This window comes from Microchirus variegatus (genome assembly GCF_963457635.1).
Source record: "Microchirus variegatus genome assembly, chromosome: 19".
NCBI lineage: Eukaryota > Metazoa > Chordata > Actinopteri > Pleuronectiformes > Soleidae > Microchirus > Microchirus variegatus.
The window spans coordinates 4,980,811-4,997,477 of NC_139820.1; the positions used below are offsets into that span (position 1 = coordinate 4,980,811).

A 16,667-nucleotide genomic window follows, 5' to 3' on the forward strand; every position below is an offset into this window, starting at 1 on the left:
CCTGTTTCCTGTTGCGTCAAACCAACCACCGTGATACACACAAAACCGGATGTTGATTTTTTTTTTAACAGTAAGAACTTTCAAAATAAAGGCAGCGCCCATAGATCATTATTATTATCACAGTGATCAAAACATAAATATACAGCAAATGAATAAAGAACAATATATTTCTTGATTATATGTTTTTTTTAAATCATGAAATACATTCTATATTATATATGTCAAATTGACAGGCTTAAAAGAAATTGCTTAAAATTACATTTAAATGTATATGATTTACGTGACCGTACATTTTACGATATTATGATTGATACTAGTCTGTAAATTAATTTTTAAAAAATCATCAAAGTCACATTGTTTGGATAATAGATAAAAGAGATCGAGTCAGTTGAGGCCAAGAAAGGAGTCACGCAAGGAAGCAAGAAATAAATGATTGGTTTTGTTTTGAAAAGTGCGAACCGGAAGCGTGCGTCCGCTCTACGTCCCTCGACACTTCCTTTCTTTCCCACAACAGCTAGCAGCTAGCAGCTAGCCCGCGTGACGCCGCTCTCATTCAGCGTAGTTGTTGCGGCGTTTGCGCCGTTTTGCGGAGTGAAAGATGAACACGGTTCTGTCCAGAGCGAACTCTTTGTTCGCCTTCTCCCTGAGCGTCATGGCGGCGCTAACGTTCGGCTGCTTCGTCACCACAGCCTTTAAGGACAGACGAGTTCCCGTGGACATCCACGTCTCGAGAGTCATGCTGTAAGTCCACGTCAGCAGCTGTTAGCATTAAAGCGCCGTTATCTGCGTTATATTTTGAATTTTTATGACATTTTTAAAATTATAATAAGAAGGTGTTTGATGTCAGAGGTGCTCGGTGTGGACTGATGTGATGATGCGTTCAGGGACCGACACTGGAGCGGCTTCCTAGTCTGGCACACACGGGGTATTTTACCGGTAAATCAGTCAGAAATGCGTCTGGAGTGATCTTTACACTAGTTATTACATTCATGACATATTGTGGGGTAAAGCATCGAGAGTAAAGTGAATATTACCAACCTGATGGTTCTTGCTCATCCAGGGACGGATCCACGGGGGCCCCCTCAAAAGGGCCAGTAAGCCTGCAGCCCAAATCCGATCTTTAAGCGTAGTTCTTTGAGTACTAAATCCACATCTCTGTCATCTCTTTGTCTCTGTGGAACAGGAAGAACGTCGATGACTTCACTGGACCCAGAGAGCGCAGTGACCTGGGCTTCGTCACCTTTGACCTCTCGGCTGATATCCTTGCCTGTCCTGTTCAGTAACATTATGCACCCGTGTGTGTGTGTGTGGTCACATAATCTCGTTTGCTCCTTAACAGTTCTTACATTTGCAGCCAGTTTTTGACTGGAACGTTAAACAGCTGTTTCTCTACATGTCTGCAGAGTACGCCACCAGGAGCAACGTAAGACACACACACACGCATGCACAAACTTCTATATCTTAATGAGGACACGTCATAGACATTTGTGCATGGAAGACACTACAATGTCATTAATAGTCGTCTGTGTGTCTCAGGCTCTGAATCAGGTGGTGCTCTGGGACAAGATCGTCCTTCGAGGTGAAAGCACCAAACTGAACCTCCGCGACATGAAGTCGAAATATTTCTTCTTTGATGATGGGAACGGACTCAGGTTAGACACACTTCTTTTTCTGCACAAATGTATTTGCAGCCACAATATCATATTATGTAATTGTATTATTTCAGGTTACAGCTGCGGAAGTAGTGCCTTATTAAATAAACGTCTCTATGCCTCACTTTTGTGAAAACAAACTCATACATCTCTCTCTCTCCTCCAGAGCCAATAAGAACATCACTCTGACGCTGTCATGGAACGTCGTCCCCAATGCTGGAATTTTGCCCCTAGTGTCTGGAAGTGGACACGTCAGCCTCCCGTTCCCCGAAATGTACGAGAACACCAAGAGCTATTGAGACCGGGAGAAGATAAAAAAAAAAAAAAACACAACACATTCTGCCAGTTTACAACACACACACACACACACATACACTGGTTTTTCTTTTGTAATAAAAGTTAATTAAATGAAGTTTCTCTGTCCAAATGTTTTTTTTGAGTGAACTGGATTAGCATTCTGTGGAGTAAATACCTTAAACTGTAACTTCCAAGTGCGTTGTTGAACATTCAGTATGTCGCCTTCAGTTAGCATTTAGTTTGTCCATTGTGGGCTTCTGTAAAGAAAGTAATAATACATGGCAGTCCAAAATAGATGTCAAAATAAAAGCCTAAAGTTGTTAATGTTAATATTAAGATATCAGAAAATATTCAAAAATACAATGGATTTATGGCAAATTTTTCTGTAAACATTAGTCAGTTAATAACGCTGATTCATGGTGTTTAAGTGAGTGGATGAACTTCTCTTTTTTTTTTTTATTAAGAGTCACACTGTTACAAAACAAAATGTACAAGTACAAATGTCAAAAGAAAGAATATGTACATGGACTTTACTGACGTCACACATTATTTTTTCCTCGCACTATGGTTGAAAACAAAAATAGCTTCTTTTTTTTTTTTTTACTCTCAAAAATAATCCAGCACAGGAGAAGTCACATGATCTTTTCAGTCAGTGATTGTGGACGTTTCTTTAAAAAATAACAACACACTGACACTGTGTTTGAGTGTTGCTTTGTTTTAGACCACAGGACTGTACCTGAAGACAATGATTTCAGGAGACATTTTTTTCGTCCGGGAGCGCTGAAGGACAGTCGTCTCTGGCCTTGACTTGTTTTACAATCTCGAGAGTGAGAGTGAGAAAAAAAGTGAGCATGTTTTCAGTCCAGACGCTGGATGAGCTTCTCCTCCATCATACAGTAGAGGGCGACGTGCGACAGGTCAGAGATGAAGGCGTCGCACGCTCGTCTGCTGACGCTCTTACAGCCTCGGAGGTCGAGCAGCGTCAGAGAGGACAGACGCTTCAGGTAAGACAGACAGGCGTCCGTCAACTCACTGCAACCTGAGACATGCGAAAAGGCAAGATTTTAGCCACTTTATAGAAAGTCTACAATATGTTTAATAACTTAATGTCAGGAAAAGGACGTTTATTCTTCCTTTCCTGCACCAAACTCCAAAGAAAGTGGTTAACAAACTGCAGTTTCTGATCAGAAAACGTTGTCTAACAGGACGAAAAAGTGATAAAACAGGTTTGTTATGATATCAAAGACTTTCATCAATAATATATACGTTTATTTATTAATAATTTGGTACACTTATATCACTTCTCTAGTCTTGATGACAACTCAAAGATGCTTTTCTTATATGGTTTGTTTTATTTTACAATTAGAATTAAAAGACCAACCTGCCAGTGTGAGCTCGGTGAGGTTGTTGCGGGTGTGAGTCCCGGCGGCTGCCAGCAGAGCGATGGACGAGTCGGTGACGTTTCTGCAGTGAGCCAGGTCCAGCTTCTCCAGCTGAGGCATGTGACGCTGCAGCAGCCTCAGCGTGGAGTCGCTGACGTCCAGGCCGGACAGACGCAGCGTCGACATGTTCCTCAGTCTGCTGCGGGACGACTCGGCGCCTGTGGGAGACGGGCGCAAAAAAACACGTCAACATGGGAGGTTCCAGGCATTCCTGCTCCTGGTACCAACGCTGCTCTGACACTGATAGTGTTTCAGTTTCTGCTGCTACTGACCAGGCGGAGAGACGATCTCTTTGATCTGAGTGTCGTCGAGGCCATCGCACCAGCGCAGGTCCAGCAGCCGCAGGTAGGGCAGAGTGGGAGAGACCAGCGCCGAGAGACAAGCCCACGACAGACCAGTCACCTTCAACTCCCTGAGACCTGGAACAACAAAAGTAAAATAATTCAATCCTGGCTCAGCAGGATCTGCAGGTGACATGATATTTCTTTGCCCTCTGCCCAGGCTGCAGTTACAGCGCCTTCTGCTGGACCTGAGCAGCAATTACTTTGGGTTTTTAATGTTTCAGGGCATCTATAGGTTTAGGAAAGTCAAACCACAAAGTCAACGTCTTTAAAAGACGCTTTTCAAGCACAGTTTAATCAAATTTATCACCCGACTTTTGTGAAATACGTGCACAGGTAGCAGAGTCTTCAGCGCGCACAGTTTTGCCGACCCAAATTTTTGCCAAATTCTTCACAAAGATCCCTAAAGAACATTTACCCATCTAGTTAAAGACATTTATTTGGATTAATTGCAATTATAAAGGATAATTAAGACATTTAGGACATTTTAAACATCCGCGGACACCCAGACGTTGAGATGTTTCAACTAGCGGTTAACGACGTTTCCATGGCAACTGACCAGAAAAAGAAGTCATGTTTACGTGACTCCCGAGTGTTAAAATTAGTCTCTAAAGTAACGTTGAACTTTAAAAACAGAGGCACACATACGCAGTACACAGCTACGCTGGTTATTTGTAGCGCTGCTCTTTTCGTTTAATAAACAGACCGCTCCAGTTCGACCGTAGACGCGCTAAAGGAGCTAACGCTAACTAAACATGTCATGGCGCCATCACGGGTCTTTTTCCGGTCAGTCGTCATGGCAATGCGTCATGCGTTAATGTGTCCAGCACTAATAAAAAGTGACAAATGCTTGTTATGAGTGAGTTTGTACCTGGCAGCCTGGTGAGCAGGCAGTTGAGCTGTCTCTTGGCCAGCGGGGTCCATGACAGGTCCAGCGAGACGGGCTGGCGTTTGACGATCCCCGCCAGAGCCTGATTACTGAGCGGGCTGCATCGGCTCACGTCCAAGTGGCTCCACAGACGCTTGTCGCAGCTCCACTTGTACCAGGCCTTGCAGACGGTCATGCAGGCCAGCAGCTCTGCTCTGCTCAGGTATCTGAACACAGACACCCACACCTCCTTCTCCCCTCCTTTCTCGTTCCCGTCCTCCTTGAAGGACAGCACAGACAGCAGGGAGGACGGTATCGACGGAGACGTTCCCTCCTGTTCCTCGGAAGACGACGCGGAGCAATCTCTGTTCCCTCCGTGGTGACCGCGCATACGAGGCCTGCAGCATCATCAAGCAGAGGATTTGAATGTGCTTTTAACACTATTACCGGTTTACTGTAAAGGGCGCGTGAAGTTTTACCTGCCGGGGCCTCTCGGCGTGACGTGGTCAGCTGCGGTGTCGGCGTTCCTCAGTCGTGAAGCTTTGGACAGCGTTGTCTTTCTCTGGACGAAGCTCTGACCGCCAGTGCTCACTGAAGCCGTCCTCACACCCATTGCCGCTTCCAGCTTTGGAACGATGGAGCCTGGGGGCGAGGGGACATGAGTCGGTGTGACTTTAACTCATTCAGCAGTGATACAGCGAATGTTCGTATAATAAATGTACTACTTACTGAAGTTACGCACTTGTATATGTACACTAATTTTCAAGTTTGGTGTCAATTTCCTTATTTTTGAAGGAAAAGCTATTTTCTTCAATGAATATAACATTAAATGAATCAGAAATACACTCTATACATTGTTAATGTGGTAAACGACTATTCTAGCTGCAAACGTCTGGTTTTTAATGGAACATGTACATAGGTGTATAGAGGCCCATTTCCAGTGTTCTAATGGTACATTGTGTTTGCTAATCACGTTAGAAGGCTATTGGATGACCCTTGAAAAGCCTTGTGCAATGATGTTAGCACAGCTGAAAAGAGTTTTGCTGGTTCTTTGACTTTTTAATTGCAGTATAAAATGATGACAAGTCTTACCAGATTGTCTCTTGGCCTTGTGGGGGCGCTGCAGGGTGACGGTCAGATAGGAGCCACTCAGCAGGTCATCGTTAGGGTCAGACATCAGGAGGACCGGGGGTTCAGGGTCCGAGTCCCAGCGTCCGTCGTCTTCCGCCTCCTCCTCCTCGTCTTCATCCTCTTCATCCTCCAGCGTGTCCATTTCATCCTCCTCGGGGTCAAAGTCCTGACCTTCGCTGTCCTCGTTGTCGTCGTCATCGTCGTCGGCCCTGCGCCTCCTCCTGCGCTGGCGATGCCGCTGGTCCCTGCCGCCGTCCTCGCTGTCCTCCTCTTCCTCGTCATCGTCTTCCTCGTCGTCCTCATCGTCGTCGTCGTCGTCGTCCGACTCGTCAGAGTCGTCTCCTCTCCGCTGCATCCTGGAGCCTCCGCGCAGCCTCACGCCTCGCCCCCTGCGCCCGCTCTCCTTCACGCCCACCCCTCGCTTTAGCTTGTGCATGGAGGAGCCCGACGTGACCAGGCTGCCCCTGCTGCCTCCTCTGTGGGCGGAGCCTCCTCTCATCAGGCCTCGGCGGTTTGTGACGAAGCCCCTCCTGGAGGAGTGGCCCCCCCCTCGAGCATGGAGCGCCATCTTTCTTCTTTGAGAGACTGCAATAAATTGAATATCCCCTGAGGTTTTTCTTGGACAAATTTGAGCTTTTGAAAACAACAAGTGACATTTTTTTGACCAAACATCCAAACTTTTTTTTATTGGAGAAATCCATTAAGCGTCATTGGCCTCAAATTCAGATTAGGCCCTAATCTTAATTTCAGGGAACTACAATCCCTCTCAGCCTCTGCTTCAAAATATGAAACAATAGCATAGACGAGGCCTATTCTAGGACGATTAAATCCAAATGATGTTTATTTCAAGACGATTTTACACTAAAATAAGGGTAGCGTATGCAATTTCTGCCAATAACTCTGCCTAAATGTGTTGGGAGACGAACCTTCATCGTCGTCATCGCTGCACGAATCGTCTCCGTCACGGTTGTGTCTCTGCCCTCTGTAGATCTTTGCCATGCGAGCGTCCAGGAGGGTGGAAGATTTGCGTTTCTGTAGACGACGAGGAAAGAGAGAGAATGAGGGAAAAGGGCAGGAGGGTGGGAATACATGTGATAAATGTTGCGTCGAGACTCGGCGATGAAAACTCACCACTGGAAGTCCGTCGCCTTTGTCGCCTCTCAACTGTTGGAGGAAGAAGGAAAGAAAACATCAGAACTGGTGGCCAAATAAAACTCCCCAAAAAAACCACAAACTTTCAGTTCTGTGTTAATCTCATGACAGATTTGGCTTTGAATTCATTGAGTGATTATCAATGACAGTTTTCGATTATGTATAAAGCTCATACTTCTGCCACTCGACAAGTGTTCGTGCTCCAGGTGAGTATAAATCTATTTCTGGAGGACTGGATATTGCAATTGCGACACTAAAGCCTCGGAAAGGAGGCGAGTGGAAGACCGACTCCATCTCGACCGATCTTAAGAATCAAATTTGGATCCAGCCCTACATGTCTGCGTTGCCTCTTCTTAGTTTTGCTCATGGATGGATTTGATGAAGTCGTAGTGAAGCAGAAAGGTGGAGGGGAAAAAAGTTCAAGAGAGAAACAAGGAGAAGATGTTTTGGTCCAAGGGATGAAGATGAAAACGGTCAGAGGAGAGAAACGGTGACGACCAATCACACTCAAAATACGACGGTGTGTCTGTGCGAATTTACACAGCTGTGCGAAACGATGGGAAAAAAAACGATTTTACACATCACATTTCCAGTACGACTCAGCACGGCTCGTCCCTGGTAGTCACGAGCGCGACGTCCGACAAGAACCAAAGCCAACAATGCCGTAAAGTAGTAGATCAGTTAAAAAGACTTAAAAATCCTGAAAACATGCGTTAATCTCCACCATTTAGCAAAGGAAATGTCTAAAATCTTAATATTTAACAGGAGTGTGGTGTATTTAGTGAGCCGAATCACGACCCGTTCCGTGGCATTTCAGTTCAGTGACCGTGTCAGACGGAGTCTATTCTAATGATTCAGCTGCAACGAAAAACAACTGCTTTACAAGTCACTAGTTTGTGTCACGGCAGTTTCATGCAGCCGTGCTATGATGACTCCGCCCACTTTCACAAAGTACTATAGTAATGGAAAACGAGAGCAATCAGAGTGGAACTGAGCCGTGCCGAGTCATGCTGGAACTGTATAGCGGTATAGTGTCAACACACATGCAGTCTGGACTGCATGCCATGTAAACAAACACATTTAAGACAGAGGGGGTTTGAATAAAACTGCACTTTCTTGTTTTATCTTTTAAGAAAAAAAAAAACAACATATGTAGAAGGGGACATTGAAGGCAGCCTCAAAATAAAAACAGCGAACAGTGTGAGAGAAGAGGCACTACTCTTTGAGAGACCATGACAAGTGTAAGAGAATCCCAGTAAAAAGAGAGGCGTCGATGGAAAGAAGATGGAAAATAAATTTAAAAAAAAGGGAGGGTTGTCGTGCACGCGTCAGGCGGGTGGATGTACGCAGAGCAGAGCAGGCGGCTCCTCTCACCAGTCTCGAGCTGATTGGCTGAGAAGGCAGAGGGGCCGCCACCATTAGAAGTGATGCTGAGGAGGAGGAGGAGGAGGAGGAAGAGCAGGAAGGAAGAGGAGGAGTGAAGAAGCCACAGCGAACCACCTCCCCATCCTGCTGGGAGCCCACGGTACCCCCTAAGGTAGCAGAGGGTCCGGGGCCCAGCCTGAGGACCAGGGGGCCGCGGGGCCGGATGTGCTGCTGGTGGCTGGCAGCCAACATTTCATCGCTGCCTGATGACTGACGGAGTTTAAATTAAATTGAAGAAAGGAAATCCAAAACCAAAAGCAACCAAAAAAGAAAACAAAGAAAGGAAAAAGAAAATAAATGATGGAAACAGACAGACAAGAAACACACAATACCCGTTAGCTTCGATGCACTGCCACCAGGTGCGAGTATGATAGGCTGAAAGATCGCAAGTGACTCAAATACAACAGTGCGTTCTTGTATTTATGACCGCTTTAAAACCTGTTCTGGCACAAGCAATGACCTCATCAGGACCAGTAGTCCTCATGGAGACCAAAACCTGGTCCTCATGAGGGTAAGCTGGTTAAATTTAGGGCTAAGATTTGAATTGTGGTGAGGTTAAAATGTAACTAAACCCCTAAACCACTTTATTAAACCAGTGTATGTGTGTAAAAAGCATTAGAAATGATGCGATACTGCCCTCTCTGGCCAAATGTCAGCTACTGCATTCAAATTTCAATTCATTGGCTTTCTTACTCCACTCTTGCGTCCCAGACTCTCTCTCACACACTGCTCTCCTCTCCACTTGGTATCATCTTTGGACTTCTCCCCACTCTCCCTCCCTCCCCCCTTCCCTCACTCTGCTCTCAGTTTGGCATTAACTGGTTAAGGTTAGGGATCGTGCTGTGTGTGTTCCTGATTAGGGATCTTTTCTGGCATAAACACTGACCCTGTCAGGACCAGAAGTCCCTCAAAACCTATATTTCTACGGAAATAATCAAGATCAGGGCTGTGGTTAGAGACATTAAGTGGTTATGTTTATGGTCAGGAGTTATGCTTTGGTTAGGCTGTCCAAATGAATGGAAGTCAATGCAAGTTCTTAAACGGATAGCTGTGTGAACCTGTGTGTTTGTGTGAGTGTGTGTGTGTACCTCTTGGTCAGTGATTCCTTGGACACACTTTGGACACTCCCAACAACTGGGTAGGTCCTTGTTCACCAGTCCTTCACCCTGGATCTTCAGTGACAGATGAAGACGAACGATTAAAAAGGATTAAAACTCACTGGAACAATCATTAAAAACATCCATGAAGCCGAAGCTTGTGCGAGAGTGCGTCTTTGTACCGTGAGGCAGGCAGGATGAGCGATCTGTGCACAGTTGGAACACTCCATCAGGATGAGCGACGGGTCTCCGCTTTCCTCTTGATTGGGCTCCTTGCAGATCTCACACACTGCAGACAGAGGGAGGCCAGGCTGCAAGTAACACAGTGCTTTGTTAATGAATTGTTGCCAGATTTTATTTAAACCGTTCAAATGTTTGGGGTCACTCAGAAATGTCCTTATTTTTGAAGGAAAAGCGCTTTTTTCCACAATGAATATAACATTAAATGAATCAGAAATAAACTCTGTATATTGTTAATGTGGTAAACGACTATTCTAGCTGCAAACGTCTGGTTTTTAATGGAATATGTACATAGGTATAAAGAGGCCCATTTCCAGTGTTCTAATGGTACATTGTGTTTGCTAATCGCGTTAGATGGCTATTGGATGATTAGAAAACCCTTGTGCAATGACGTTAGCACAGCTGAAAACAGTTTTGCTGGTTCTTTGATGAAAGGGCTCACTTCTAATTTTGAATAAAAATCATTCTTTCTATTCTTGTAAATGTCTTGACTATTTTCTATTCATTTTGCAACTCTTTTGATCAATAAAAGTCCCGAATAGGGCTGCAAAACCTCATCTAGAGTAACAAATTTCATTCTCTTCATGTAGTCATTAGTATTGTATCAGTCAAGTAACATTCCTTAAAAAAGGTTAAATGGTTCACATCCTGTGCAGAGAACTCAAAGTCACTTACAGACAGACACTGTCGTAGCACACACGTCTGCTTCAGTTTCCCCGGTCCTCCAAACTTCTTCATGTCTCTGCAGAAGTTACACTCTCCACACTCTGGCCTCATGCAGGCCTCACAGCGCTTACACCTACAGTCACACAACAAGGCGGGATGAGTGAAGACCATTCCATTCAGCACCTGCGCCGTCACAGCGTCTCACACATGGATACCCACCTGACTCTGCGTCGCCTCAGCACAGACATGGAGGAGGCTGGTTTCTGTGGTCGTGGGGTGATGGGCGTGGTGACCACTTTAGGACGAGGAGGAGGAGGTGGAGGAGGAGGCGGCTGGTACCATGAGGGCTGGTGGAAGAGGGGGGGGGGGGAAAGAATGTATAATAAGTACAACTTCAACACCAAGTATAAATGGAATAGAACACACCACACAACACCACAGAACAACAGTTGCTCACCCTTTTTGGCCACTTGACGATGGGTTTTCCTGTGTAGGACATTTTGGGATTATCGTTGGCGTGTTCTTTGAGTAGTGCCTGCAGGACAGCAGAGATGAGAGAGAGATTACAGACCTGTTCTAGTCTCACAGTGAACTGAATGTTGTTGTTTTGACACCGACTTTCCACAACAATATTAACACTGATCAACGCAGGCTCTCTTTTTTTTTCTAATGGTTACAATCTTATTTCATGTTACAGCAGTGCGAGTTGCTCCACTTGCATGAGCAGAGTTACCTCAGCCTTTCCTATTGAAATTAACTGCTGGGAATTGATTGCTAAGGGTAATTTTTATGCCAGGTTTGAACATTCATACTTGCATACTAGGTCTGAAGTCCTACCTTGATGTGCGTCATGAGTGCTGGGGCATTGTGAATCCCTGCTGGGACACACTTCTTGTTGGAGGGCAGAGACTCCAGTTTGCCCAGCAGGTTCCACAGTCCCTCCACCTCGAAGGGAGTCAGGTGAATTTTAACTGCCGTCTTCTCAGACTGCTGCTCTGGATCGTCTTCATCACTTTCGTCGTCGTCGTCATCGTCGTCGTCGTCGTCGTCGTCATCATCATCCTCCTCCTGCTTCACCTGCTCAATTGCTGCATCTGAGGCGCTCGGCTTCTTCAGACCTGACGAAGGGGGAAGAAAGCTTTACAAAAACAACTCCGCACAGCGTGCCTGTGCGTGATTATCGTGAGCGCGGGTTCATACCGACGCCCAGCGAGTGTTTCTGAAACTCTGGGGTGAGGTAGGACATCTTGGTCATGCTGAAGACGTAGCGCTCCAACACGTACCAGCACATCTCGTAGTAGAAGGGGTAACGGAACTTCACCGGCACCTGCAGAGAAACACGACCTATTTTAAAAGCGCCGGTCATTAAAGGACTCATATTATATCCTATTTCTCCAAGTTAACCTAGTTCCCTGGTGTCCTAATGAACATGTATGTATGTTTTTATTTTTTGTCTTCTTATCTTTTATCTGATTCTATCTTATTTTATTTTGCACTATTTTATTGTTTTTATTGTTTTTAATTACTTTTATTTGTTTCCTCTTTATTTATGTATTTCTTGTAAAGCACTTTGGATAACCGAAAGGATTGTTGTAAAGGGCTGTATAAATAAAGTACAAGTACATTTACATTTACATGTATGTGACATGCTTTGGTCAAAATACCTTAAGGATGAAACACTAACGCAGTTCAATCTTTTGAGTGCCTGTCTCTTTAAATGCAAATGAGACACAGGAAACTACGTGAGCGTCACTGAGGCTCTGCCAACTAACAGCAGTTAGCATTAGGAAAAGCCATCATTTGCCGACGCTAGCCGGCAAATTGCGGTCATATATAAAATGTAAATCCTCTGAGGCTGGAAGTTAGTGTAGAACTCTGTGCTGCACTGTGCAGCCAAGAACAGAACACTTTGTGGACTTCCGCTCTTCCGGATACTATTGCCGAGGAATGTCTTATTGTGACGTAGCAATGAGTGCAGAAGTCAACATCGTGTTTTATCTCAGCCTGAGGAGGACCACAAAAACATGAGTGAGTCATCTTTTTTCACACGTTGGCGACTGGTAGGGCCTCCAGAGTCCCAAATGTAAGTATTAAAATGATTAAAAAGTTGATTTTTTATAATATGTTAACAGTTCACAGGTTGAGTGTAGCTGCACTGACCCGGGTTCGATCCTCGATGTTACAGATGTTGAGCTGCATAGGGATGTTGAAGCTGTGCAGGAAATTTCCCCCAAACACCATCGAGTCCAGAGGAGTGTAGACGGCATGAATCCAACCTGGATGCGACACACATACAGTTACATTTTGGTCTGGTTGTATACTGCAAAAATTGCCTTACTTTAAGAAAAACAATCAGTCACTGGGGCTAAGAAGATTGGCTTGAATACTTAAAACTAGCATGAAAATCTGCAGCCACTTTCAGACAGCGGTGTTCAGTGAAATGAGGAAAAACAGGCCAGAAACTAGACAAAACTCGCCAAAATGTAAGCATATTTGTACACATGCAAAGAAACTATGTTTACTTAAAACGAGTCTTCCTATACTTGATTAAGCTGACTTTTAAGAATGTATATAGCTTAGAATTTCTTATATATGCACACATACCCATCTGTGATAGTGAACTTGGCTTCTGTATTTAACACAAACTGTTGAGATACCTGAAGGGATGATGAAGGTGACGCCCTGCTTCAGCTCAATCCTCTGACAGTCTGTCGCTCGATCTCCCAGGAAAACGTCGCCCTGTTTCCCCGACAGAACCCAGTTCTCGTACAGCTCCAGGTTTGGAGGAGTGGGCGGGATTAGCCAGAACACCTACAAACACACAGGTACACACACGCACATTTATTTGTCTGCTTTGACTTTGTTCTTTATTTATCTCAAATTAAATTCTTAACTACGCAAATAAAAACTAGGAACGGACAGCAATGACCTTTTGGTCGACATATCAGCAGTGTTTGGGATGATAACTGATCCCGATATAAACATTTTGGCTCTGCACCCAACTGCAGAGGTCATTCAGTCTCTTTTGTCGTGATATTAACATCATATTTCACATGACAGCAGATGTAGATATACATTTTCTTGATTACGCAAATAAATAAACATAAAAAAAAGAATAAGTTAAAGGACGCCAGCATAGAAATCAAGGGGGTAGCAGCCTATTCGGCCTACTGTTTTAATCATTAATCATATCAGGGGAACTTTATGTTTGCCCAAATCCAACAACACAAGCTAATTTCAGCAATAAAAATGAAATTAAATAAATTAAAATTTGTAAACAATGCAAAAAATTATTAATCTGAGCTGCCTCTGATCTCACCTTGGTTCCTCTCAGTATGTGATACCACACCGACGTCCCTCCAAAGTCGATGTGAAAGTCAGTGTAGCAGCCCTCGACACTCATCAGACAGTATCTGCACAAACGCACACAAGATCAGCAATTATGACAGTTGTGATTTTCTTTTTTCACATGTTTTCAGCCACTTTTTTATAACATATGTGAAGAAGGGGGGAAAAGTCTTCACAGGGACTTTAAAACCCAGATCATGGGTGTAAATAAGACGCAGACTTCAACAAAGAGGACTTACTTTTGTACTTTGGGATACTGCATGTCACTGATGGAGTTTGTCGAGTCTCTCTGTCGCTCTTTCAGGTGACGAGGCCACATCTTGTCTCCCCAGTCTATTAAATCCACCTGAACGGGAGGACAAAAAGGACACCACAGTAAGAAACAAATAACACATCAGATCAGCCCTTCATCAAAGGTGGCGAGGACGTACCGTGGTCGGTCTCGTGACCAGGTTCTCCAGCTTGGTGTGGCTGAACTCCAGGCTGATGACGTTATACAGCTTGTCTCTCTGAGGGGGCGGCGTCTCGTAGTAACGCGCCCACTGCGCCATGGACATTTCTGTCCCCTTCTGAGTGGTCACGTCCATCACGTCAATCATGCGTCTGCTACCTGAGGCCGTGGTTCACAGCAATGGTCAGACAGTACATCAGATATGCACTCAAAAGTATAGCACTTAACTAAATCAAAGTCACATCAATCTCGCTCAAAGACTGAAACTGAAGCAGGTGATGAGTGAGAGGCGCTTAAACTTAAGTTTGTGTGTGACATCTTACCGACGAACATCTTGACATCGTTGACGCTGAAGTCAGGCTCGGGCATCCTACAGAACAACAGAATGATAATAATCAATTCACCACATCACTGTTTCGCTCATATTGTATAGAAGGTAAAGAAAGGAGGAGGGGGAAAAAAAGGTGCCTACTTGAGTCCCAGTCCTTCAGGCTTCTCAAAGATGAGTGGTTCCCTCAGACCACATCTCTGGACGAACTCGTAGGAGAAGTCTGAGAATTGCAAAGAACAAACATAGGTTTTATTTATTTTAAATAAAAAAAATGTAAACAACGTAAACCTCACGGTCTGTGCTCTTTTACCTTTTCCTTCCATGCGAATGACCCGGTCAGAGGTGAACCTCTGACTGGTGACCTTCTCCTCCAGGTCAAAGGTCCTTCTTCCCTCGATCTCCTCATCTGAAATGCCATCGTCATGATAACGTCGCCGGGTACCTGCCCGCTAAGGAAAGGTAGAAAAAATATATATATATATTTTAAATGACAACAGAAAAGAGTCAGTTCATTATGAGTCAAGAGTCATAACAGTGTGAAGTAGGTCAAAGTCAATGGATTCTCAAATACCTGAATTTCAAGGATTTATCATCAGACCCCACCAAAAAAATAAATACAAATAATGTAAAGTTCCTTATAAATAACATTTATTATAATTAATAGTAGTAGTAGTGTTGGGCACAAAAAAGCGATATGAACCATCCCTAGTTGCCAGTCCAGAACAGTGTTGATAGTAACAACAACATAAGGACACCTTTATTTTAAACTCACCAGTCTTTTGCTGCACCGTGGCTTTGAATCATCCATTATCTCTGAGAAAACGAACAAATCTGTGTCCGACAGAGGTGTTTAACTCGAATAATTAAAAATAAAAATAAAAAACGCCCATGTGAATGGGACTACTCTGTACCCGGGCACCACCACATGGCTCCACCAGAGAGTAAACAAGCGGCAGGAAGGCGTGTGTTCACGGGCTTTTTCCAAGCGATCGTACCGCGCTAACTTGACTACAGAAGAGCGATTGTCACCACAAACTGCAAACATTATCCACGTTAACGTCAATATAACGTTTTTTCCCAACTCACTGCTGGTGCAATTTTCATTAACTAAACCTAAATTGGAGGTTTAATAAGCGACGCACAGTCATTTAAAGAAGCTAACGCGAACACTTACAGGAAGTTATTATTCATTTATCGTCATAGCTTCTTCACTGACTGAGTACTCCAGGATTGTTCCTCGTCTTCTGTATTAAAAAACGCGTTCATCTAATGTAAGTTAACTAAAACATGACCCGGCGTCGGTTTCGAATTTTAAAATACACACTTAACGATATTTTTCCATTCCCGGAGGAAAACATTGCGTATATTTTGCAACAAGTAAAAGTCCCACTGTACTAAGTTAGTACGGTCTCCAAACAGCCGCCATTTTCCTTCCCATCACAAAACATCAACAAAACCCGCCCCCGTGTGTAAATTGGACCAATCACAGACGGGCATGCGACGCATTCATTGGACAAGAGCAGTGCCACTCACGCAGCAGATTTGTAAACTGCGATTGGTCACACATTAGCCAGTGGGCGTTCACAAAGAAGCTAGCATGCTACCAATAGCTACACAATGGGAGAACGACCTCAAACCTCATTGGTTTATAGAGCTAAAGACCGTGTTTTACTGGTCAGACAAACAATCAGTCAAGGAAGACAGCCAATCAGGTGCTGATACGACAGAGCAACGACCGCCTCCTTACAATATAACAAGTCATCCCTTAGTAATAACAAAACGCCGTTAAAATAACACAATTTACGTCACCTACCCCCATTTTTTCACATTAATCCTTCCGCCTCCGTCCGCCCGTGCTTATCCGCGACGTGTGACGTCTTCTGCGTCCCGTATTTCCCCCGCTGAAGGCTCACATCGCAGGGACACGTTCTGTTGCCTTCATCCCAACGAGGAAGTGCCCGTAGCTCCATTAATGGAAGTGCACTCGGAGCAGGCCGCCGCTGATTGGCTAGTAGACGTTGCACGGCTCCTTTGATTGGTTGCGGCGGCGTGTCAGTCAAACCAGCGAGCGTGACAAAGCAACACTCACCTACCACTTTATTAGGTACACATGTACGACTTTCTAATTAACGCGAATATCTGATCAGCCAATCACAAAGCAGCGTCTTAATACATTTAGGCGTTTAGAGATGTTTTAAATCGACCTGCTCACGTTTGAACTGAGCA

General features: G+C 44.5%; 2 protein-coding genes across 3 annotated transcripts; one reads left to right on the top strand and one right to left on the bottom strand.

The window, feature by feature from the left end:
• The first annotated feature begins 511 nt into the window (after positions 1-511).
• Positions 512-2,064, top strand: spcs3 (signal peptidase complex subunit 3). Its single transcript, XM_083905965.1, has 5 exons — positions 512-741; positions 1,184-1,269; positions 1,359-1,423; positions 1,537-1,652; positions 1,819-2,064. The coding sequence occupies exons 1-5, from the start codon at positions 599-601 to the stop codon at positions 1,949-1,951; spliced, it is 543 nt and encodes a 180-aa protein (XP_083762091.1). The 5' UTR covers positions 512-598; the 3' UTR covers positions 1,952-2,064.
• Positions 2,065-2,421: 357 nt separating this feature from the next.
• kdm2aa (lysine (K)-specific demethylase 2Aa) lies at positions 2,422-16,382 on the bottom strand. Of its 2 annotated transcripts, none has more exons than XM_083905922.1 (24): positions 16,255-16,382; positions 14,752-14,890; positions 14,583-14,661; positions 14,434-14,480; positions 14,091-14,269; positions 13,899-14,005; positions 13,631-13,724; positions 12,969-13,122; positions 12,472-12,587; positions 11,512-11,638; positions 11,149-11,429; positions 10,769-10,846; positions 10,531-10,658; positions 10,321-10,444; positions 9,588-9,716; positions 9,397-9,480; positions 6,863-6,895; positions 6,658-6,763; positions 5,693-6,316; positions 5,080-5,242; positions 4,604-4,998; positions 3,664-3,810; positions 3,331-3,549; positions 2,422-2,988 (listed from the first exon to the last, which is right to left on the bottom strand). In XM_083905922.1, the coding sequence occupies exons 1-24, from the start codon at positions 16,258-16,260 to the stop codon at positions 2,807-2,809; spliced, it is 3,741 nt and encodes a 1,246-aa protein (XP_083762048.1). In that variant the 5' UTR covers positions 16,261-16,382; the 3' UTR covers positions 2,422-2,806. The 2 variants fall into 2 exon arrangements, with proteins under 2 accessions (XP_083762048.1, XP_083762047.1); XM_083905921.1 differs by lacking the exon at positions 16,255-16,382 and adding an exon at positions 15,214-15,328.
• Between the last annotated feature and the right edge of the window lie 285 nt (positions 16,383-16,667).

Coding starts and splice junctions, on each gene's coding strand:
- spcs3 (XM_083905965.1), top strand. CDS start 599: ATGAACACGGTTCTGTCCAGAGCGAACTCTTTGTTCGCCTTCTCCCTG. Junction 742..1,183: donor CACGTCTCGAGAGTCATGCT/GTAAGTCCACGT, acceptor TCTGTGGAACAG/GAAGAACGTCGATGACTTCA. Junction 1,653..1,818: donor GATGATGGGAACGGACTCAG/GTTAGACACACT, acceptor TCTCTCCTCCAG/AGCCAATAAGAACATCACTC.
- kdm2aa (XM_083905921.1), bottom strand. CDS start 15,249: ATGGATGATTCAAAGCCACGGTGCAGCAAAAGACTG. Junction 11,639..12,471: donor ACATCGAGGATCGAACCCGG/GTCAGTGCAGCT, acceptor GTTTCTCTGCAG/GTGCCGGTGAAGTTCCGTTA. Junction 6,896..9,396: donor AAGGAATCACTGACCAAGAG/GTACACACACAC, acceptor TTCCTCCAACAG/TTGAGAGGCGACAAAGGCGA.